The sequence below is a fragment of the Medicago truncatula genome, chromosome 1 (assembly GCF_003473485.1).
Source record: "Medicago truncatula cultivar Jemalong A17 chromosome 1, MtrunA17r5.0-ANR, whole genome shotgun sequence".
Lineage (NCBI taxonomy): Eukaryota > Viridiplantae > Streptophyta > Magnoliopsida > Fabales > Fabaceae > Medicago > Medicago truncatula.
Window position 1 is genome coordinate 40116249 of NC_053042.1, and position 23778 is coordinate 40140026.

The window sequence follows — 23778 nt, forward strand, 5'->3', positions numbered from 1 at the left end:
CCGTCCATTTCGTCAAGATAAAGAAGACGTAGTCTATCATAACAAAAGATGTTGACCAAAAGATGTTGAAGCGGCATAGATTATTTGAGTAGAACCTAATATCATTAACCAGGGGCAAAATATTGAATGAGCGTGGGAAAATAATTCCATATTAATTCGAACCAACCCATATGCTCCCATTTCATGCAAAACTAGTGGCAGTATACAAGATGCCTATCAACCAAAGAGTAATGATTAACACATCTACAAAAAATTGTTAAAAAACTTAAGAGTTTAAGCATAAATTAAACAAATTTGAATCGAGCAAGGACTAATACTGAGTGCATAGTATTTTTGTAAGGACTACAACAACTATTAAAATTAAGTAAGGACTAAACTTAAAATGCCTCAATTTTATAGGGACTAAAAACATATTTAACCCAACAAAAAAAGTCAGATGTGGCATCCACGTGTGCTTCACCGTTTGCTCAATCAGCAACAATTAACAGCGAGGACCTATTTTGCTAACGGAAAAAAACGTTTGGGACCAAAAATTTAATAAAATTTAAGTAGGGACTAATGTTGAAAACGCGCCTATTTATAGGAACTTAAAACATAATTAACCCTAAAAAAATTCGTCGGTATTTTTGGTCCCTACAAAGGATAAAGAAAAATATTACATGGACTAAAAAACATGATTTTATTTTGTAGGGATTAAAAATAAAATTTTAAATATTTATAAGGATCATTAACTTAATTAACCCTATTTATTAATAATCACATTACCAACTCTATCACATTACTCCATCCTATCTATTTCCCTCTCAGAGTGTACATGCAATGCAACTGCGCGTGACAACAAAACTCATACCTACGTGTATCCGTTCGAACCAAACTCAATCTGATAACTTTTTCCCATTTTGACTGGGTTTGAGTATTGGTTTGAGTTTTTTTTTCTTCTGATTTTAAAACACGAATACCAGACGGGTAACATGGATATATACCCACCCCAAGCCCATACTGAAACATGTCTCGAATGTAGAAAATCAATTTACTATCCCCTAAAAAATGCTTTGTTTTTTGTTAAAAGCAATATGTTGCGGGGATGGAGATAGGCGGAGATATCCGAACCTATCAAGGACGGGGATGAAATTCAATTTCTCATCACAATTAAATATGACTAGAGTATGAGATAAATTGCTGTGCCTAAATACAATGATACACAAACATTCTCCTTATTTTAATCAAATAAGTATATTATTGCAAGAAAGCAACAAAGCTCTATGATAGGTGGTTGCCTGAAAGTTTGTCACCTACGTCTCCTTGAATAACTACTTTTTCAATATTTTAAAAGGAAAATGCTAAGAGTTGTTGCTCCCAAAATAAATAAATAGCACTACCAAATCAAAAAATGGTATCTCAACAAAAAGTCAAAGAGGGGTTTATTGAGTGGATTCTTATACAAAAATAGTATTATCATCATTCATCACATGGAGCTGGCTGCTGCTGCTGCTGCAAACGGTAAGTAGTAATAGTAATTGATAAAATTCTTCATATACTGTTGCTTCTAAACATCTTCAATTATCATCCTTAGTGTGTTCTACAATTTGGTGTTAGTAATAATTAATAGTATCATTTGCACTATTATGAGTTAGCATTTTGATTATGGATAAAAAGTTATAAACTAGACTGAATGATCACATTTATGAGTCAAGTCAGAATAAGGTGGATAAGAGCAGAAAAAAAAAACTGCTATTTACAAAGTGTATGAACATGTTTATGATAGGACACTGAAATATATGAATAAATGAATATTTAGGCGATGTTTACTTTCTAAAAACATTTTAAATTGCCAACAGGGATATGAAAGAATCATATAGTGAACAATTGTTATTATAATGATGCCTCAGTATCAAGCACAACGACCAATTTTGCTTCTATAAATAGCTGGAGCAATATGATATATTGATTCATAAATGATAATTCCTATTACCTGAAATCTACTTCTTTGTATTTTCTCTTGTACGAGCTGTAGAGGATAGAGACCAAAAGTTCATAACAAAAGCTGTTGAAGAAGCATATAAAGGTGTTGAATGTGGTGATGGACGTCCATTTGGTGCAGTCATTGTTCGAAATGATGAAGTAGTTGTAAGCTGTCATAACATGGTTTTAAGAAACAAAGATCCCACTGCTCATGCTGAGGTTACTGCTATAAGAGAGGTATAATCAATTTTATCTTTTATTTTTCTTCTTCATTTGTGCAATCTGAAATTTCTGTAATATGAATAGCTTAATAAAACAAGACGTTTTGGACTGTTAATCTTGATATCATGCTACTTTTATAGCTTAATAGGTTTTTCTATTTTTCATTAGTTATTTTATTAGTTTTTATTTATTCCTTTGTTTCTCTCAACACCTACACACACATACACATGTTATTACATTCTATTAGTTCATTTTCTCAAATTATTAAAGATGTCAATTTTGTGTCCGTGTTCTATTTGGGGTCGGTGCTGCATAGAATCTTACATGTTTGACATATAAGTCGGCATTTTATTTATCTTGCTAAATCAAAATATTAATGCCATCATCTACTATCTGCTGTCTATGACAGATTTGGATCTCGATATCTGAGAGTCTTTGAAATTACCATTGAAGGATAAATTGACAAGTTTTATAGACTTCTTATAGGAAATTGCATTTGGTTGGTAAACGCATAAAGCTTTTGTATCACACACTATATACATTTGCTTATTCTACATGTTTGAGGGCTCTAATTAGGCTTATATCAGAAGCCATAATTATTTTTTCTAAACCATGTCTATTTTCTACTTTTTTTGGTAAGCTTCTACTTATTTTCTTCAATGCACATAATTGATTACCTCCTGCTATTCTAATTGGAAATCCTCTGCAGGCTTGTCAAAAGCTGGATCAAATTTACCTTACCGACTGTGAAATCTATGCTTCTTGTGAACCTTGTCCAATGTGTTTTGGTGCCATTAATCTTTCAAAAATTAAGGCAAGCAGAATCCCCTCTTATTTACTCTTTACACCATGCATTTCTGTAACCACTGTTAAATTGATCACATATTTGTCGCATATTCACATCAAGCAGAGATTGGTTTATGGAGCCAAAGCAGAAGCTGCAGTAGCAATTGGATTTGACAGTTTTATCGCCGATGCACAGAAGGGAAGTGATTCTCGTCAGAAGGCCCAGTTGGAGATAAAAAAGATAGATGGTAATGCTGCTGCAATTTCAGAACAAGTATTTGAGAAAACAAAGGGAAAGTACATTCTTTACTGATTTGGTTAACCATCTTAGTAAAAGAGAATACAAGTTACAATTGTTCAGGAAAATGCAATTTCCTATCAGAAGTCTATAAAACCTGTTTCTATCAATTCGCATATTTATTTTGTTATACATCTCTTAATTCTTCGGCTTGGACGTAATGGTAGAGCAAGTGAAGTATCAGCAGCCTAGCTAATATGTGTTCCTCGTCATTAATATTTTTATCGCGGTAAATATGGGCTCACGGGAAAATTGATGACTGCAATAAAGATGCACTTGCTATGCTAGTACCACCGTTTCCTTTTTAGTATTATTAATTTGTTTATGAAGGATTCGTTTGATTGTTTGACAGTTGTGTAGGAGCGAAAGCTACAAAATACAAGCAAATCATGCAAAAGAATCCAAGCTTCTGATTCATATATACAAAATATATAGTATAAAAGATTGCAGAACTTGGAACTATTCTACCATTTATGTCACAACTCATCGAAACCTATTTATTGAGGAAATCATCAGCTGCTGGTACACATCAGAGAAGAGTTAAACCTCAGTCAATCTAAGCTAGACTTTAACTCCTCCAACCTAGCCTTGATTTGACCCTGCAACAATTCCAACCGATTCAAATACACTTCCAGCTCCAAAATCCTCCGTTTTAACCATTTTTCATCCCTCACTTCCCCTGTCGATAACAACATGGGCAACGCACCGGGTGGCTCTACTGGAACATCATCCAACAGTTCCTTCAACAATGGTGAGAAACAAGACTTCATGGTTTCTTCAATGAAGCCCCGTAGACTAGTAGCATCGCTATTGCTCTGATAATTTTTTGAGTTTACATCATCTGTTGTTAACCTCACACGCTTGTGTGCCCTTTTATCTGTTTCTTCACAATTGTCAACATCTTCCGCCTTCAACTTAATGTTCTCAATAAGATCAGGACTTTCAGGAACAGGTCTTGAATCATCAACATCCAAAACGTCATGGTCCGTGTCATTGCCCCAAATCTTGTGGGAAATTTCGAAAATGGCTTGTTCCTGGGGGATTTTGAAAGAAATCTGAACCTCTTTGCCTTTGTCCAAAGTCATCTTGTGTTTCCTTTTTAACCTACGTAGCTTCTCAACAAGCTGGTTCCTATTGAATTCCACGCTGAATTTGGGAATAACTTGATCATAGAATGAAGCTACGCCGCTTTGAATAGTAGTATTTGCTCTTCCTTGCTGTTTAATGTAATCTAGATATCCCTTCAACAGTTCAATCTCATCCTGCTTCGTCCATAGCCTCTGATATTGTTTAACTCCGTCTGAATACTTTTTGTTATATTGTCGTTTTGAGCGTGTTGTTATAGTGGTAGTAGCCGAGGTGGTGGCTGTGTTTGTTGCCGCGTTTGTGTCATCTGCGGGGGCAGCCATGGCCACCGTCACAACGGGGGATGCATCAGAAACGGCAAGTGCAATGGGAATATTGTCCATTTGGTCTTCATCCACATTGTATGGACATAGAAAATGGTCCTTTTCGTCATCATCCACATTGTCCATTTGGTCTTCAACATTGTCATTGTCAAACTTTTCATTGTCTGAATCGTCATTGTTAATGTCAAGGCTTTCTTCTTCTTCTTCTTCGGATGATGAAGAGGAAGATGACGAGGTTGACAAAATCCAAGAAACCAATGGTGAAAGCATTGTTGAGGAGAGAACATACTTTCCCTTTTCTGCATATTTAGAGTATTGAACCAACCATTTGTTTGTTAATGGTAGTTGTGAATTTACTATGAATAGAAACAATTATAAATGGAGACAATTTATTTTCTCACAGTACATGTACATCCGTAAATTTTAAATTCAGTTAAAAATATAAAGGATAAAGGAGAGCTTAATTAGTTAGATAATAACGGTCGTTGATTACTTACAGGTAGTTTTTTGCTCTATAAAAATTTGTTAGCAAAAGAATGTGACATGGACGAGATATTAAGTGATGTCAACCAATATTTTATTCTAAACTTAGGTTCATAGTAATTTTATCTCATTGATAGCCGGTATGGTATCACATATATACATGAATACTCACATTAGACTGGATACCATACAAATTCATCCATTAGATAAAATTACGAGTATTCATGAATACTTTTTTTGTTACTTTTTTTTTAATAGTTTTATCACATATATACATGAATACTCGTATCATGAGATACTTTTATCATGAAAAATTTGTGATATGATTACTTTTCTTTTATTATTTAAAAATTTGAAGAAGATAACTATTGTTTAAGGTGTAAAGAAGTCTTTATTTTCTTCTTTCTTTCATATAGAAATTTAAATGCGATAGAAAAAGAGTGAAAAAAAATTGGATGTATATTTTAAAACTAATTATCAAACTTTATAATCTATACCAATATATAAATCTAATTCTAATCCCCTAAAAAAAATTATTTTTTTCCAAATTTATATTGTTCACCAGACTTGATAACCCACACATATGAATCATCTCAACTGTTAACATAGTCTCAAGTCGTCCACCAGACTATTGTTCCCGCCTCCTAAAAAACCAAGGACACAATAATAATATCCAATATAACATATCTCGTTGAAAATAGACAAAATCCTTTTTTTTTATTTGTTGCAAAGAAGAAATCTTATTAAATTAATCAATATACAAAAATCAGGAAACTACTCTTTAGGCATTTCAGATTGGTCACAAGTATCTCAAACTTCATAAAATACCCCCATCAAAAGTTACGACTGTGAACGATGGTTAAGAACTGTTATGGACTTTGAAGCATTTGCAATATGGCTTAGCATGTCTGTTGATTGAATTGTTGTAGCCTCCAAATACGACAGTAGATTATTTCGATATGTAGGCTCCAAATACTGTTCCTTATGCACATGATTACTGTTACTCTTATCAGAATTTTCTTCAACATTGCTACTATTGTTATTACCTGAATTATTACGATGATTGTCTTTAGAATCATTAAACTCACGCTTCTCCTCCTAAACTGTTCGCAATCTCTTACGAGTTTGCGCAACTTTCTTCTCAGTCAAATGAGTTGAATTAGGGTTAGGGTTTGGGATGATTTCCTCGTATTCTTAAACAGGAACACCAATTGGAGTTGAATTATTGTTACAGTTCTAGATTTTGTGTGAAATTTCAAAGGTAGCTTGATAATGAGCCCTTTTGAAAGCAAAATCCTTTCCAAAATCAAATTTATGAAGAACCATACAATGATTCTTCTTTAACCTTCGAAACTTATCAACAAGCTAGCTCTTGGTAATATCGAGTTGAATCTTTGCCTTAATTTGATCATAGAACGATCCAATATCGTTATGATAAGAAGATCCACGATTCACGTTGTAATCGAGAAAACCTTGCAAGATCGTAATCTCGTCTTCTTTAGTCTAGAGACGTTGGAAAAGCTTCTGTGAATCGTTGTTCTTCTCTTCCATTTGCTCCCATTTTGGTTCAAGGGAGCCATTGACGTTTGCTGTTGCGGCGGTGTTTGGTAAGGCTAAGATGATGGTGGTGGGGATGGCGGCGGTGGTGGCGAAGGTTGACATAAATTGTTCGGTTTGGTAGTGTTTGATGTTTGGTTGGACTAACTAGTTGTACTCTTCTTCTAATTTGTCATCGTCTTCACCTTCGATGTCGAGGTATTCATCATGGTTGGGGATAACGACACCGTTTCGAGAGAATGTCATGACAAAAGAAGAAGAGAGGAGAGTGACCGGTGGTGAGGGGTTTGTTATTTTGTTTGAGTCACTCACTTCAGTTGGTGGTAATAATAAGGAGAATAAGCGTGAGAATGTGCATTATGGCTTTAGGTATTGGAACAAATAGTTTAGCCCACTTGATTTTTGGAGAATTGCTCTTTAGGCACCTTTGAATTGGATTGCTCACACCCAAAACTTCTGAAAATATCTCTATTAGGACTTATGAATTGTTCGTCTGTGAACGTAGTTAGGAATCTTATGTGACTATGATAATGGTAGTTAGGAACCGTTTGAGACTTTGAAGCTTTGACACCAAGATTGCTTGTGAAAGTCTATCGGTGTTCACAAATTTGTGAATGGCTCGATCAATCTCAATGGAACTAAAAGTTGGTTTCTTTTGTAATCCATGTATTTTCTTTCCCTCCTAACCTTGCTCTAATTTTCCACAACAACATATATGTCAGAAAGAAGCACATAGTTTAAACAATCTTTCACAAGCAATCTTGGTGTCAAAGCTTTAAAATCATATACGGTTCCTAACTACTATTCTTAAAATCACAAATGATTCCTAACTATGTTCACAGACGAACATTTCGTAAGTCCGAGTAGAGATATTTTCGGAAGTTTGAGGTGTGAGCAATCCAATTCCAAGGTGCCTAAAAAGCAATTAACCAAAAATCAAGCGGGCTTAAATATTTGGTCCAATACCCAAAGCCCTAACGCACATTGTCATGCTATTTCGCTTCTTATTGCCACCAGCTGAACTGAGTGACAAACAACACAACAAACCCCGTGTCCTTCACCACTCACCACCGGTCACGCTCCTTCTCCTCCTCTCTCATGGCATTCTCTCGCAACGGCGTCGTTATCCCCACCCACGATGAACACGCCGACATTGAGGAAGAAGACGACGACGATTTAGAGGAAGAGGACAACTATTTTGTCCAACCAAACACCGATCACCACTACCAAACAGAACAATCTCCATCAACCTTCGCCACCGCCGCTGTCCCTACCTCCGTCATCTTAGCCCTACCTCACGCCTCCGCATCAGCAACCACCATCGACGGCTCCCCTGAACCAAAACGGGAGCCAATGGAAGAGAAGACCAGCGATTCTCGGAAGCTTTTTCAGCGTATCTGGACTGAGGAAGACGAGATTACGATCCTGCAAGGGTTTCTCGATTACAACGCAAATCGTGAATCCTCTTATCATAACGATACTGGATCGTTCTATGATCACATGAAGGGGAAGATTCAGCTGGATTTCACCAAGAGCCAGCTTGTTGATAAGCTTCGGAGGCTGAAGAAGAAATATCGTACTGCTCTCCAGAAATTTGATTCTGGCAAGGATTTTGGTTTCAAAAGCACTCATGATCAAGCTGCTTTTGAAATTTCCCACAAAATCTGGAACATTAACGGTAATTCAACGCCAATTGGAGTACCTGTTGAGGAAGATGATGAAATCATCCCAAACCCTAACCCTAATTCTTCTCATTTGGCTGAGAAGAAAGCTGTGCAATCTCGTAAGAGATCGCGGGCAGCTGAGGAGGAGAGGCATGAGCTGAATGATTCGAAAGACAATCATCAGAATAACTCTGGTAATACCAATAGCAGCAATGTCGATGAAAATCGTGAAAAAAGTAACGGTAATCATGTGCATAATGTACCTGGATTGATTGAAGAGACCGTGAAGAGCTGTTTGACACCGGTTTTGAAGGAGTTATCCAATGCTACCATGAGTGGGAGTCCTTTTGGTTTTGGGGGAAGAGGGTTTGGAGCTGGAGGCTTTTCAATGAATACTGTGCCATTAGGGTTTTTGAATTTGGGGAGCGGAGAAAAGGCTGTGGATGATAAGTGGAGGAAGCAGCAGATTTTGGAGCTGGAGGTGTATTCCAAGCGGTTGGAGCTGGTGCAGGATGAAGTCAAGGCTGCGATCGAGGAGTTGCGATCGAATGCTGGAGCTGGAGGAGCCGGAGGTAGTGGAAATAATACCAATCAATAGTTAATATCATATCTAGATAGATAGTGATTTTCGTTTACAGCTTTAGCTTTTTTTTTGGATTTGAAATACAGCTTTTGGTTTTGGGGATGATTGCAATTGCATAGTAACTTTTCAACAATATGCTCTAATTTTTTATTAGTCTGTTGTCGAATTCTCTTGTACATTTACAGAGAGAATTCAGAACGCAGAGGATTGTATTTTGATGTGCAATAGGAATTCTGGCAATTGTTACATATGAATCTCAGAGGGAAGTTTTGTTTAGGGTTTACTTTGTATCTTGATATCCCGAGTGGCTTTGCGTTTTATAGAATAAACCATCGATTTGGTCCCTAAATTGTCACTTTTCAGATTAGTCCCTAAATCATACAAAATTCGTCAATTTAGTCATTAAATTTAGTCGTTAAAGTATATGGAAATCCATCAATTTAGTCGTCAAAGTATATGGAAATCCATCAATTTGGTCCACAAAATCTCAATAAGGTTTGAACCGATTAATTTCATGAAATTGCTTTTGACACGTCACACAAAGCTAAGAAACACCATGAAATGACAAATTTAACCCCGAATTTCTTAGCTTTCTTTGATGTGGAAACAACATCATTCGAATTTCATATACTTATGGACTATTTAGTGTATATTTTTATAGTTTAGAAAATAAATTATTGAGAGGCATTTTCTAATGTTCAAGACATTAGAAAGTATCAGTGTGATCAATTGTGGTTTAGCTGTTAATACCAGAGGCATAGAAATATTTATTTCAGATTATGGTGTTGCTGTACAGTTCTGATTTTCTGACATTGGTTATTTCATTTTGGGATGGAAAATAATATTTGTAGTAAAGAATAGCTCACGAATGCATTTCATTGAGCGTGTTTTCCAGCCTATGAGAGTTTTAATTGGCTAATCCGGCAAATTATGGCCCGTTTGTTTTAGATTTTTTTGCAGGAAATAATCTATTTTAGATTTTTTCAAGAAAGAATCTATATATTTTTTTTAAAATCACTTGTCATAATTAAGTGTTTGTTTATGATTTTTAGAAAAATCATTTTATCAAAAAATCTATTTAACTCTAAAATAAAAAGCTATTAGGATTAGCTTATCTTAAAATTTTAACACAAGATCTAGTTAAAAATCATTTTGTAAAAAAGTAATTTTTTGGGTAATAAACAAACACAAGTAGCTTTATGCAAATAAATAATGTCAAATATAAACAAGCACAAGTAGCTTTTTGAGTTCAAATATAATGTCACTAACACAGTTTGCCAAAAACACTCACCTCCTCTGTAACGACAATGTGAATTTGTTGTTAGAAAGAAAACCTAAAAAATCTATACGGCCTTTTTATCCATCTTTAATTTCTCCATTGTTAATCAAATTTAAGAGTCTGTTTGGATTAGGTTTATTTTGAGCTTATGCAAATAAATAAGCTTTTATATTAATTTATAAGTCTTCATTAACGAAAATTGTATGTTTATAAACTGTTTTTTCATAAACTACACTTACAAAGTTAAGAATAATACATAAAAATTTATTTATTTACATAAATTGTACTGCATAAGTTTAAAATAAGCTTAATCTAAACATACTCTAATTCTCATTTTCAAATTTATATTTTGGTACACCAAATTTATATAGCAAAAATTGCGGATAGTGATAGTTGCAAATGCAACTCAAAGGGAAGTTTGCTTTATGGTTCCTTTGTAGTGAACAGAACTGCTAAATAGTACGTCTAGTTGATGTGCCATGCAGTTTTTGTATCTTCTCATAACAGTGGAACTTAGCATTACACATGATTTTCAAGATGCAACTCGTTGTTTTGATATATTTTTCTGAAACCACTCTTGCTTGAACATTTCCAATCCACAAAAAACACCCAAAGCCAAGGCTAAATACACCTTTGATGCTTGTGACTCATGAGCCAATTTGTTTTCCAACAAAACATCCACCTTGCCCAGACTACCTCACTTTTCAATTTGGTGGCTGTGACAATGTACTCTGGTGCAAGGACTTGACAGTGACCGCCCCAGGGGGCGTAGGTTGTTTTTGATGACAGTGGGATAACTACGGCGTCTTCAAGTTCCTCTAAATTTGAGATCTCCACCGTTGCCGTTGTCTTTAAGGAAGGTTTGTTTTTGTAGAATTTTGAGAGAGAATAAGGAGAGGTGAAATAGGAGAACGACCAATTTTAGCTTTGTGATTTGTGGACTCAGTTCATAGACTTCACTGCAAAATGCGACTTGGAGAGACAAAGTGTGACTTTGGTTTGTACTTTTGAGGTTTTGACCAATGGACCGACATATCCTAGTAACTATATGCCACGTCATTCTTGAATTTTCGTTGAAATCTAATTCGAACTATTAAGCATTTTTCATGTAGTGAAACATATTTTGCCAGAAACTCACAAATGAGACGACCATAAGGAAAAAACTGCAATTCATGCTTTTGACTCACGTACACTACATGATCAACTTCTAGTGAAGGAGCGCAAAGCACAGACATTAGATCATCATGTTTTTGACTCTAGCTTGTTCGCCTTAAACTCCTCCAAATCTGATTATGCCTCTTAAATCATGATACATTGAAAACCATCTATTTAATCCAATGGTTAACAAAAGCTTCTCTTAAAAGCCATCTATTTTAATCCAAATGCTATTATTAACTCTTCTCATCTCTCACATTAAAAACCCTCTAACACACACACACAAACAAACACATATGTGGGGTTGCTAACTTATTCACACACCTAAAAACGTGAAGTAAGTTAGCAAACAACTTACTCTCTTTCTTTTTACCAAAACTCTAAATCTTTCTTCTTAACAACTACTTAAATATGGGGTACTATTGCACTTTACATATCTCCTAACAATTAATTTTCCTTACTCATTTAGCTTTTGTTTTTCATAAAAAAACAAACAAACAAATGTTAAAGAAACATAGATAGCTTTGCTTCGTCGAAAAGAAGAAGAAAAAAAAAAGTGCAGGGTTGGTTTGCTTCGTGAAACAAAAGCGTACAGTGCTCTGCAATTCATAAAAAAAATACAGTGCTTTAATTCATAGGAAAAAAAAAGTGTAAAGTGCTTCAATTCATAAAAAAAAAAAACGGATAGTGCTTTGCAATTCGTAGGAAAAAAACGTAGTGATTTGATTTTTTTTTTTTTTTGTGGTGGTCGGGGTTTGAATCCCGGACCTTGCATTGTCCATACAGCTAACTCACGAGGACAATGATTTGATTGTAAAAGAAAGCACCGTGCTTTAGTAAACCAACAAAAACAAATATGTTGGTAATATTTTATTTAAAAAATCATATCAAATTTACAAACTTATCATTTGCTTAAAACATATTTTAAATGTCCTCGTGATCGTAGCTCAATTGGTAGGAACAATGTATAATATATGCAAAGTCTGCAAACTCAAGCTACCACAAAAAAAAAAAAAAAATTTAAGTGAATATAATTGGTTTTTTAGTCAAAAACAAGTGAGAGTAGGCTTGTTTAAAACATGTTTTATATAGGAGTGTTGTTTCATTATTTTGTAATATAATAAACTACAACTTGTACCAAAAAAAAAAAAAAAAAAACTACAACAACCTAAACCAAACGAACCCAAAAGACAAATTCGGCAAACACCATCTTTTTCAGCTTTTTTTCAACATACAATTGCAAAATACAGATGATGGGCATGGCAATTAACAATCCCAGCTAAATTGCTAACATTCCCCGCTACGCTTGTCAAATTCTATTCACATAAAATATGTACAACTTCTAATTAACTGTAAAGAAAAGTTACACAACCCATCAAGACTTTACACACGGAATATAACAACCTGTTCCATGACATGGAACAAAACACCAATTGCGCTAAATTCCTATCCCACAATTTGATGTTCTCCACCAGCCTACATCAGTTACATTCTAATCCAAGAAAATAGCAAATCTTGTAGCTTTTGCATCTTTCCAAATCCTGGTACACTAATCGAGGTACCATGTCAAACCAGGGCAAATCAGAGCAGCACCTCCACTGCATCTTATCATCATATAAAACTTCAAACATTATTATTCTGTCAAATGAATCACATGAGGGTATCAACATGCACCCCTGTTATCAGTTATGTAACTAGGATACAGGTGGAAACAGCATATCTCCACTTTGAGGAGTGGGCAGAGAGAAACCAAGGCACCTCAAACACAAAAGGACCCACAACCACCACTATTGATTACCAGAATCTGGAGTTTCTTGGGGCAAACGTGTTTTAACTTGGTAAACCTTCTTTACCTGCTTATGATGAGGCACTACCCCAGATGCAGCTTCTTGACGCCTAGGATACACTCCATTTATAGGTGCTTTAGTATTCCACTTTAGTGGACGTACTGGAGGACCTGAGTTCTGCACAAATCGGGGTTCTAAATTGGTTGTTGGTCCAGAAATTGGCGGCCTCGATGGTGCAGGTCTCAATCCTTCCTCCATTGTTAAAGCAGAAAACCCAGTCTTCACATTTTGGAACTGTTCTTGATGCCGTGGCCTATCTTGTGTTCTAAAATTTTGTCTGTCCACCTGCCCAGCATTAGATGAGACTGGATATCTATGTCTAGTCATTGCGCCATGATGATTATGTTCTCCATAATAACTGTTAGTGTTCTCGCCAGAATATTTTCCATATCTAGATGGTCCAGCTGATTGGAACCTGTTTGTTGTATGGCGAACTGGAGGTTGCTCCAACACTCCGTGGGATGTATTATTCCATTTAATGTTAAGGGTGTTCTTGACAAGACGATGAGCTGCTTCTCCTAATTGAGATCCAGTTATTGCTCCAGGTACTTGCGACCTATCAGATGCATCACATACACAAAAGTAAGGGCGTGTTTCATGCATCTAGAAATTCACATGTATAACTTGAAAACTACTCGGAATTTTTTAACCTCCCCAACATTGATTTTTCCATGAATAAAATTAATTGAACAAAAAATACTGATCATGAATGCTAGCACTTCTCTATTATGGCAAAAGATGACTACGACTTATATTGGCACCATTTTCACATGGAACATTAAACTTAACCATCAGGTATCACATAGTTCTATTCTCACCTTTCCCTTCCTTGCTGTCCCCGACCAACATTGTCTTCATGCCATAGCACAGGAGAAGGTTTGATATCAATGTCTTTTATTATCTGCAAATAAAACAAAAATCGAAGTAAGGGGGTCTGTATAATACAACTGATCCAGGAAGGAACAGAAGGCATTAACATCATTATCTTAGCCTAGTTATCGCCGCAATTAGGTAAATGAATAATTAACACTCAGTTACAGAACTTCATCTACTGGGTTAAAGTATTAACTATGAACCAATAAACCTTAAGTAGGATGCTCAGTAAGGTCAGCATATGCAAACCTTTTTGGGTATCACTACACCATCCGGAGGTTTTGGGATGTGTCCATGTCTACAAGGATTGAGATATGTAATATTTCTGAAATTCAAGAACACTCATTATGAGACCTCCACCAAGGAATTTAAAATACTAGGTGAGTATAGAAGAAAAAACTTACAAGACTTGATTACTCTCGATATCTGGCAATCCATCAATGGGAGACGGTGCAATAGAGCTCAAAACATTTCTCTCACATGCCCAAAGATATCCGTTCATCCCACCACTGCTAATAAATAACAGCGATAACAAAATAAGCATATGAGCCTCTTAAATAGCCTCTAATAATTACAGATATTCATGAATGATGAGTGATGACCATCGACATTCACCAACCTAGCATTTGCGTTAATTGGTGAAACACATCTTTCATGAGTGGCTAATCGACCAAAAACTTGGTAATACAGTAAAATATGTGAAGCCAAATCATGTGCACGGTTGACATAAAGCAAATCAAGCATCACACTATTCCGACGCTGTTCTTCCTCCTGCATCTAACAAAACAGAAATTGAGCATTAAAGACAAAACTAAGAATCTTGAATTCTTTTGCTGTTAAACATGAGCAGCACCTTAATGCATCTCACAGTTACCTATTCATTTGAAAAATCTATTGAAGAGTAAAATAATCCAAAGCAAAAGTTTCCAGCGATTGCCAGAAAAAATACAACAGAGCAATAATTAACACTTGGTTAATCTATCTATATTAAAATGGTTACGGCTAATCAACATTCAAAGATTCCAACTTCAATAGTTGCAGCTGCATCCCTCCTGCCAGGTTTTGGGCACACCTTCAGGCAACTCATTTTTTGATTCAAGAGCTTTTATAAAATAAACAAATAATCTCTGGAGAGAAAAACTCTGATTCGTTTGCAGAATCCTAAGTTCACATAAAAATATTCCTTGTGGACTGCAGACGAATCGGCAGGCATAGTTTTACAGCTTATCCTTTGATAAATTTGAAGGCCAACAATTTTGGATGACTGGTTATTATAACAACCCCCCTCTTCCCTCCCTTCCACACACACAAATAAAACTTACCGTTAATGTGTCTTCAAGCTTCCTTGTGGCAGCAAGCAATTTCTTCTCATCAATAAATGGCAATTTGGCAACACCCTGAAAAGAATCCCCAAAAGTAGTTCAAAAAATCAACCTTAACTTTTGGTTAATTCAAAAACAGTTTGAATGCATAAAGAGCACTGTAATACCTGCCATGCAAATCGTTTTCCATTCATATCAATCTCAAAATCTGTCAAAAAGGTATCCATGTAAATATCAGAATAAGAAAATATGTTACATATAGCAGAATACAAATTTAATCGACAAGTTATCTCACCAGCAGGGTAGAAGTGAAAAATAGGTGATGAAGGATCGGTCATCAAATCCCTATATTTGTCAGGCAGTGCATTTGAACTGTAACAAAATCAGTAAGTATCAGCAGATCACAGAAAGCAAAGCAGTATAGATCTAAGAACATGATAGAGGAAGAACCTTGAAGCAGGCAGGACCCCCATAAGCTGATCAAATGGTTTGAATGGCTCCCCGGGGGAAAAAATTATTTCTAGATTAGGTAGATCTTTAAGATCAGAAGCAAAAGGAGCATAATGATACGGGTAGTACCTGGAAAAATTAAATAAAGTCAATAATAGAAAGAAAAATGAACAATGGTCATGTATTCAACTAAAACAAAGGATACACTCCTAGAAAGTTACATCAATAATCTAAAAGCAACTCGGACAGCAAAGACTATATACCCCAGTCATCAAAGCAATCCAGTATATATTATGCTTAGGAGTAGCACTGAAATTCACACTCGTTAGAAAGATGATGGACCAGGAATGCGCAGCAAGCCATTTATCAAGTCCGACTCACTTAATTTTTTATTTTTTATATTTCTGATAATTGTCACACTCAGACTCACTTAATAATTTATTTAATACAATTATTGTATTGCTCTCACAAATGAAAGAATGACAGAATACTCGAAACCTAGGTAATTGGAGGAACCTAGAACCTCCCTCCGTAAAACAACTCCAGAAATCTCGACTAACTTCTTTCTTTGTTTAATTCCTCCTTTTAATAGCTTTGGTCCCAAATCTCTGTTAACTAACTGTTGACAGTTGCAACTTGCAATTACAGCAACTTCAGTAATCCCCTCTTTATCCTAGCTCCTTTATCAGTTACATCTTTTCATAAACTTGTCCAAAAGGAAGCATTACTTATCACATTCTAATATTCAGATCGCCTTAATACATGCCTATCCATTATACTAGGATATCTTTTAAAGTATAGAAATAATCATAAAGACAATTAAACATCCAGTCTAACAGCTTCCTTGACCTACAAAAGGTCTGAGTAGTTGGGCTTGACCTTCTGGAGAGCAACAGTGGGATAACTTCATTGTTTACTGAGTATGAGATTAAAAATGGAATTGTCCGCCAAAACTTGTTGGCTGCTATGTTACTAACAGCATATCAAGTCATGCATGTAAATTACCATTCTACCAAGTCAATCATGAAAAACTTAAGCAATCAATAAACAAATATAACCTATGCCCAATAATAAATAAAATTATAACTAACCATTTCCATGAGCATACACCGTTATAATAATACTGGCAAACCCAACAAAGGCCTTCCACATATTTCAAAACCTACAAGGACAACAAAGACAATAATGCAAATTTTTTATTTTTTTTCCCAATAGCCAGAAATTAATGAGAATGAGCAGGATAATAGGAAGACAAATATTTAAAATCAAGAAGCCCATTTACCAATAATAAGAATTTAATGAAGCCTAATCTGAACCCTACATTGGATTTTGTGAAATATATATCCAGCAAAAAGTTGTTATTAGGTGCAAGATTGAATTTGATTTACACCAGTATCAACTGATCTAACCCATACAATGACAAGATCTTCGTATGAACAGACTCCCTTGGAACAAAGGCAGAAGAGGGGTAAGAATACATTTTCAAGACCACCTAACAAGTGTCACTGTCAAAGATACAGGTTTAGAAGAAGAAGAAGAAGAAGAAGAAAAATTATGCTAGTGTGATTTCCATTTTAACAGAATAAATGAGAAATCATCTACCATAAAAGCTCAGGCTTTTAGGTGAAGAACATGAATGATTTTTATATTATATGTATAACACAGCCTCTCATGCAATGGCTCTTTCGATTTGAAGTTTGGACATCTTTTACTTAAGTTCAGCTTTTTATTTGAAGAATGGGGCGGCAAGGTTCAAACTCCAGACCTCTCTTGGTCATGGATGCTTTGTTCGCATATTATGAATCAGCTACTCAAAAAGCTGACGTTATTAGGTGAAAACATATGATTTATGAATGGTTTTTAACTCTCTATATGATATCTCTAACAATATATTAAAGTCAGTCCAACGTACAAGCATGCAATGTAATACAAGAACAGCAAATAATTTGACTAGGTTGATTATTTGTAAGAAAAATTGACAGCACTTACTATATCTTTCTTAACTTTATCAATCTCCTCCAGACTTGATGCACCAAACTTTTCAGCATAATACCTTTCCTTGTATCCAGGCTCCCCTAACTTGACCTGAGAAAATAAGAAACATGCAGTTCATTATGAAAACATTGCCAGGATTTCTAGATTGCTTATGTCGCAAGTTACCCGTGCATGTTTGGGAACACCAGTAGAATTACTTTGGCAATCCAGAAAAATTATTCTGGTGGAGTTCCAAAACATGCTGCAGAAAGTCGACAACATAAAAACTAAATTTAGCCAAGAAAATACAAAAACATATTCTTGCAATAATTTTTAATACTGAACCTTATCAGAAAATGAGGCCCGTGGCTCTTGAAGTATTACTCCTCTTACCCTAGCTCTCATCTCTTCGTTATTTTCTGCCACCTATAAATACAGTAACAAGAATTACATATCAGAAAGCAATCTACAATACAATATCCTATGAAAGTAACACACAGTCCATGCATATCAGTTTACAAACCTAATTACATATCAGAAAGCAAAATACCTGTTGAACTCGAACTCGTTTCTGAAAGATTTGATCTTCATGAACAGCGACAGATTGGATAAAATATTCTACTCTATCTAAGAAAACCTGGGAGACATTAAGATATTCACAATTCAACACTCGTTGAAAAAAGAAGAAATTCCAAATTGATGATTTAAGTCAAATCCAAAGTACAGTATAAGCAACTGAAAAAGTCAATAGATAATTGATAGAGAAGACTCTAAAAGAATATATCACAATCTAATGACATTTGACAAACAAAAAGATGAACACATGATTATTAAAAGATTACCTCACCCGCATAAGTAAGATAACCACCCATGGCAGTGAATTCCTTTCTATATATATGCATCAGTAAATTTATAGCTCCCTGTATTAGTAGAAAGTGTATTAATGAGTACAACATTGACAATTAGGTAGGAAGACAAATATGCAATGGAATAAAAAGGCATAGACAAAGTACATTAAGATCCCACATCATATACATAGTAATAAGACGCAAATGACAATGTCATGTTTTCTGTTTCAAGTACAGTTTAGTGTAACATGGTGCATGTCAGATGCTTACCTCTCTGATCTCTAATGTTGGCATATGAGGAAGAAAGTCATTGCCAACAAAGAAGCACAGAAATACAAAATCATCCACTACTCGTTCAAAGTCAATCTCAAAAGGAGGGTTGGGAATCTCCAATTCATATTGCAAATATTCACGAAGCACCCAGATGTTAAGAAACTGTGAATACTACGAATTAGTTTAAAAATAAAAATATAAAAAGTAAAATGAAGATTCAAATCAGCATGCTATATTCCAATTCTCAAACCTGATATTTCTTCTTGTGAATTGGGATTTCATCAGCAGGATTCCCGTCCTCAGCTTTAGTTTCTGGCTTACCATGACAATCAGCTGCAAAATGGCCAGCTTGGCCACACACAAAGCACTTATCTTGTCCAGGTAAAGTAATTACCTGTCCATCAGGTGATTGATCATTTGATACTATCCATTGATATCAATGAGCTAACAATATCATCTTGACAATTCACACATTGGAAACTAACCTCCCTCAATATTGAGAAGTGAACCTCGTGGGTAGCTAAAGAGAGCATAATCAAATCAGCATCCTGGTTGAAAGATAAAAAAAAATCAGTGAAAAAACCAAGGAAAGGATAAAATCACCATAAACAGATAAGATGAAAATCCAAAATCGGGCAAAACTCACCAATCCATACAAACAATGTCGAGTATTCGGATTGAAACCAGGAATGTTACGTTGTAACCGGATGTATTCCATTATTTTATGTTCTCCCTCACCAGGAACATTCGAATCAGAAAGTATAACCTTCAAATAAATAATCATCCAATGCAAACCATAAATAAATATAAAGAGACAAAGCATCCTGAAAGCCAGATATATAAGGGAAAAGAAAATAGACGAGATCACTCCACAAGAAAGGAATCATCCAACTTGAAGGGATCAAGCGGCATAAACAATTGATAGGAAGTAGTTTCAATAGTAGTACCTTTATATTTTTCCAGGCAGGGTTGTGGTTCAATCTAGTCTGTACATAATACTGAAGAGCCACTGACAGAGATGCCATAAATTTAGTACCAGGGGTAATGACATTTGAGTCTGAAGTCTCAGGCTTGTCCTTAGAAGACAGAAGTGCTCCCTCCTCGACGAATTCTTTCCTCAGCCTTTCCTCTTCGGCTTCCTGTAATGTTGACACATGAGCACAGTAAGTCCTTCAGCAAAAAATTACGAGAACCTTGAAATCATGAGCATATTAACGTTCTTACAGCCTCAGCTGCATCTTTTGCAGCTCGGAACCGTCGGGAACGTTGCTGATTCATTTTGGCTCTTGGTGCAACACCATCTGCAAATTTCAGAGTAATGAAGCAGGATACAAAAGCTTTAAGGGCAAGAAAAGTAAATGTGCCAAGGAACATATAAAGACGGACAGGGAGATTTTATGCTATGGAACTAAGACTCTTAGACTCTATTTGAGAGTTTAGAGGGGAGGGCTTTGAGGGACGGAAGTAGAGGAGAAAATTGAGAAACCTTTCACCTTTTCTGAGAGAGGGATTTTGTAGAGAATGAAAAATGAATGCTTATGATTAATATATTTTTAATGTTGAGTGTTATAACAACACAGATTGGGTTTTGATAGTTTATCCAAGGCCCTACAGACCTTACAAAATCCTCTTGCAATACAATTTTTTAGTTCCCCCAAATTATGGGGATTTTATGTTATCAAGAAAAATAACCCCCCAAAGCCCCCCTCTTCCAAAACCCTCTATTTCTTCCTTCCTTTTTATCAAAGCCCTCCCCTCCAAACTCCCAAACAGACCCTTAGGCTTTGTTTGCGAGTTTGGAGGGGAAGTGAGGGGAAGGCTTGGGAAAAAAGGAATGAGCAAGTGGAAGAAATAGAGAAAAATGGGAGGGGAGGGCTTTGGGGGGTTAACTTTTCTTCATAATACAAAACCCTCCTCATTTGGGGGAACTAAAAAATTGTATTGGAGGAGAGTTTCGGGGGGTTTTGGAGGATTTATATGAATTCTTCAAATTCAATCTATGTTGCTATAATATTCTTAAAATAAAAAACATATCAATCATAAGCATTAATTTATCATTCTCTAAAAAATACTCTTTTAGAAAATGTGAAGGGTCTCTCCATTTTCCCCTATATTCCCCCCACCCACCCCTAAAGCCATCCCCTACCCTCCAAACTCCCAAACAAAGCCTTTAGTACAAAAACATTGTAGCCTTCCGAAAATTGGATGCACAAGTTCAACAAAAATGTCTAATCATAGAAAGAATTGCATTAAACTATAAATGTTCAAACTTGACACTTAAAAAACAATGAAATGTTTTGGAAACCAATTGGTGGATGTTTGTAAACCCACCTCTTTAATGCAATGTTTTAAAAACCCGAGGGAACCGGAAACAGGTCAGATCACCAGTTGGTTTGATCTCAGTTGTACTACAGTTAGTTCAATCAGTTTTTTGCTGTTTTTAATACTTTCTTACATCCAATTCAACTATGGTTGAACAAGTTAAACAATGACCCAAAGGTCCGGTCTGGTATCTAAAACATTGCTTCAATGCAATGTAATTTCTACAATATGATATAAAGTTGAAACTTGTAATATCCCTAGGGTTTAACATTAGAAATAAGAAAGCACCAGAACGAGTGATGTTAATATGTCACAGAAGAAAGAATATAATATAGTAATACAAGTCATACCAGTTGCAAGGTAAAGAAGCTTCCTTGGACGAACCAAAGAAAAGAGATGATCAACATAATCAAATACCAATTTAAAAACTTCATCATAAGTAGCTGGTGATGGCTGCATTTACAAAATATAATTAATCACAACTAAATTGAATTGAATTAAGAAAAATGAGTGAATGTTAGTACTACAAACCTTGCCATCAGGATGAAAACAAGGGTGAATGATACCGTTCATATCTAAGTACAAGTTATCAAACTCAATTCCGTTGGGATTGGGTTTAGAAGCATCGATTGGGGACGGAACGTCGTCGTCTTCGACTACGTCGGAGATTGAGAGTGGGTAACGGTCGGCGAGCCACCGGTAAAAAGCTGGGACCCCCATAGTGTTGGTGATGCTTGCTAGATAGAACTAGAATGATACTGTTTGCTTCATTCAATTCAATTTGGCTGCACGATTCATTCCATCACACTCTCATTCATTCATTAATTAAGACAACTACTTTGATAAATCGGAGGAGTATACGGCAATAATGCTTGAGGTCAAAACTGGAATAATATTTTTTTTTTTTAATTAGTAAGTCCCTAAATTATTTGGATTTTTTTCGTCTCATTTTAATAATTGTTTCTAAAATATTTTTATTAATTATAGTTAGTGGGGAAGAGTGAATTTAATAAATAAAAGTAGGAAAATGCTAAACTTGTTAAGAAGTCTAAAGAATAAACTTTGTTTTGTGAATGATACATTCAATGCATTGAAACTTTGGAAAATAATTTTTTCTACATGAAACTTATCAATTATTTTTATTCTTAAATCATTAACAAGTGCCCTTACTTGTTAGCAAAATCCATAAAAGTATATTAGAAAAAAAAAATATAGTAAATGTTGCATTGAACTGTAAAATATGGTGGGGTTTAGTATGAAAAAGGGAAATTGTTTTCCATCATGGAAAAGTTTTTTTTTACCATTAGATCAAATATAGACCATAATATTATCATAGACACTCACCACAATATTATTTTCACTCTCTTCGGTGTCTCTCTCAGCACTTGCAGCAGCTGACTTAACCCATTTAAGTTTAACAACATTCAATCCATGGCAGAGAAACCCATTAAACTCAATCAACAACAACTTCATCATATAATCAATTCAGAAAAGGGAAAAGAACACATAACAAAATCTAGAATTCAGATTCATAGGCAAGCAAAATGGAAACAGGAAAAATATAAATAAAAAACAATGAAAAAAATAAAAGATGAAATTGTGTATGAAGTATGAACTACCCTTTTATTCTCACGGTGTTGAATTAATGAAAATCAACTTGTATAATAGTAACCTCAAACCCAACAACACCCACGCCACTTCATCCCTAACCTCCTCTCCCATGTTACATTGTTATGTACCATTTTTCATTCTAATTGATTCTTATTTAGATTTTGTTATTGTTGAAGGAATTGGAATTCATATACACAAGCGTAGCAGCACCGTGGGAATAAAAGGGTAGTTCATACACAATTTCATCTTTTATTGTTTTTTAGAATACCCATCTCGTTGTGTTTATTTTAAGAAATTTATGAAACTGATTGATATTGGAGAATGAATGAAAGAAACTCATGCTGGTTTTTCTTTTATATTTGAGAATGAATGATTTTTTTTTTTTGAAAGCACGTATATGTTATCAATGCCATGGTTGTTGTTACAAAAACTATGCTTTTCAATATTAATGATGAATTTTACTTTTTCCATGTCTTATTATTTAAAATTGGTTTTTATTTTGGATCCTATTATAATGGTAGAATGGAAGGGGATTTTTATGCACAAGAAGGGGATTGGAGACCAATTTCATGTCAAACAGCAAAATTCAAATTGAAAACCAGTGGGGAAGGATCCGTGAGGTTGGACGGGTTGTTTGATGAGGTGGATTGTTGATTTTAGTTTGGTGGTGGTGAAATGATAGAGATGATAGTGAGGTTGAAGACAAAGTTGAGAAAGATATAGTGTGTGCAGACTATAATAAGATCAGTAATCCTCTTTAATCAGATGGCCAAAAAATACTTTCCCATGGTGGGAAACAAGTTCCCATTCCCATGCTAAATGCCACCGTAAAATATAAGTAAAAGTATAAACAAACAACA

General features: G+C 35.2%; 4 protein-coding genes across 10 annotated transcripts; 2 read left to right on the forward strand and 2 right to left on the reverse strand.

Annotated features, from left to right (window-relative positions):
- Positions 1-1305: 1305 nt before the first annotated feature.
- Positions 1306-3575, forward strand: LOC11407974 (guanosine deaminase). Of its 4 annotated transcripts, none has more exons than XM_003590981.4 (4): positions 1342-1500; positions 2015-2199; positions 2894-2998; positions 3095-3575. In XM_003590981.4, the coding sequence occupies exons 1-4, from the start codon at positions 1470-1472 to the stop codon at positions 3281-3283; spliced, it is 510 nt and encodes a 169-aa protein (XP_003591029.2). In that variant the 5' UTR covers positions 1342-1469; the 3' UTR covers positions 3284-3575. The 4 variants fall into 4 exon arrangements, with proteins under 4 accessions (XP_039685194.1, XP_024637968.1, XP_003591029.2 ...); XM_039829262.1 differs by having other exon boundaries at positions 1348-1500; positions 2009-2199; XM_039829260.1 differs by having other exon boundaries at positions 1306-1500; positions 2009-2199; positions 2894-3575.
- Positions 3576-3819: 244 nt separating this feature from the next.
- LOC11412061 (probable transcription factor At5g28040) lies at positions 3820-4947 on the reverse strand. Its single transcript, XM_003590982.4, has one exon. The coding sequence runs from the start codon at positions 4945-4947 to the stop codon at positions 3820-3822; it is 1128 nt and encodes a 375-aa protein (XP_003591030.2).
- Positions 4948-7713: 2766 nt separating this feature from the next.
- LOC11416644 (probable transcription factor At3g04930) lies at positions 7714-9247 on the forward strand. Its single transcript, XM_003590984.4, has one exon. The coding sequence runs from the start codon at positions 7816-7818 to the stop codon at positions 8977-8979; it is 1164 nt and encodes a 387-aa protein (XP_003591032.2). The 5' UTR covers positions 7714-7815; the 3' UTR covers positions 8980-9247.
- Positions 9248-12593: 3346 nt separating this feature from the next.
- Positions 12594-22146, reverse strand: LOC112421269 (5'-3' exoribonuclease 4). Of its 4 annotated transcripts, none has more exons than XM_024782237.2 (22): positions 21839-22146; positions 21658-21760; positions 20210-20286; positions 19933-20124; positions 19632-19751; positions 19471-19533; positions 19236-19379; positions 18983-19147; positions 18707-18784; positions 18415-18501; positions 18210-18290; positions 17880-17975; positions 16982-17052; positions 15891-16019; positions 15736-15812; positions 15608-15648; positions 15441-15515; positions 14738-14889; positions 14523-14630; positions 14368-14443; positions 14064-14146; positions 12594-13801 (listed from the first exon to the last, which is right to left on the reverse strand). In XM_024782237.2, the coding sequence occupies exons 1-22, from the start codon at positions 22025-22027 to the stop codon at positions 13186-13188; spliced, it is 2823 nt and encodes a 940-aa protein (XP_024638005.1). In that variant the 5' UTR covers positions 22028-22146; the 3' UTR covers positions 12594-13185. The 4 variants fall into 4 exon arrangements, with proteins under 4 accessions (XP_024638005.1, XP_024638010.1, XP_024638001.1 ...); XM_024782242.2 differs by having other exon boundaries at positions 14523-14627; positions 21839-22145; XM_024782233.2 differs by having other exon boundaries at positions 14523-14627; positions 14738-14895; positions 21839-22145.
- Positions 22147-23778: the final 1632 nt, after the last annotated feature.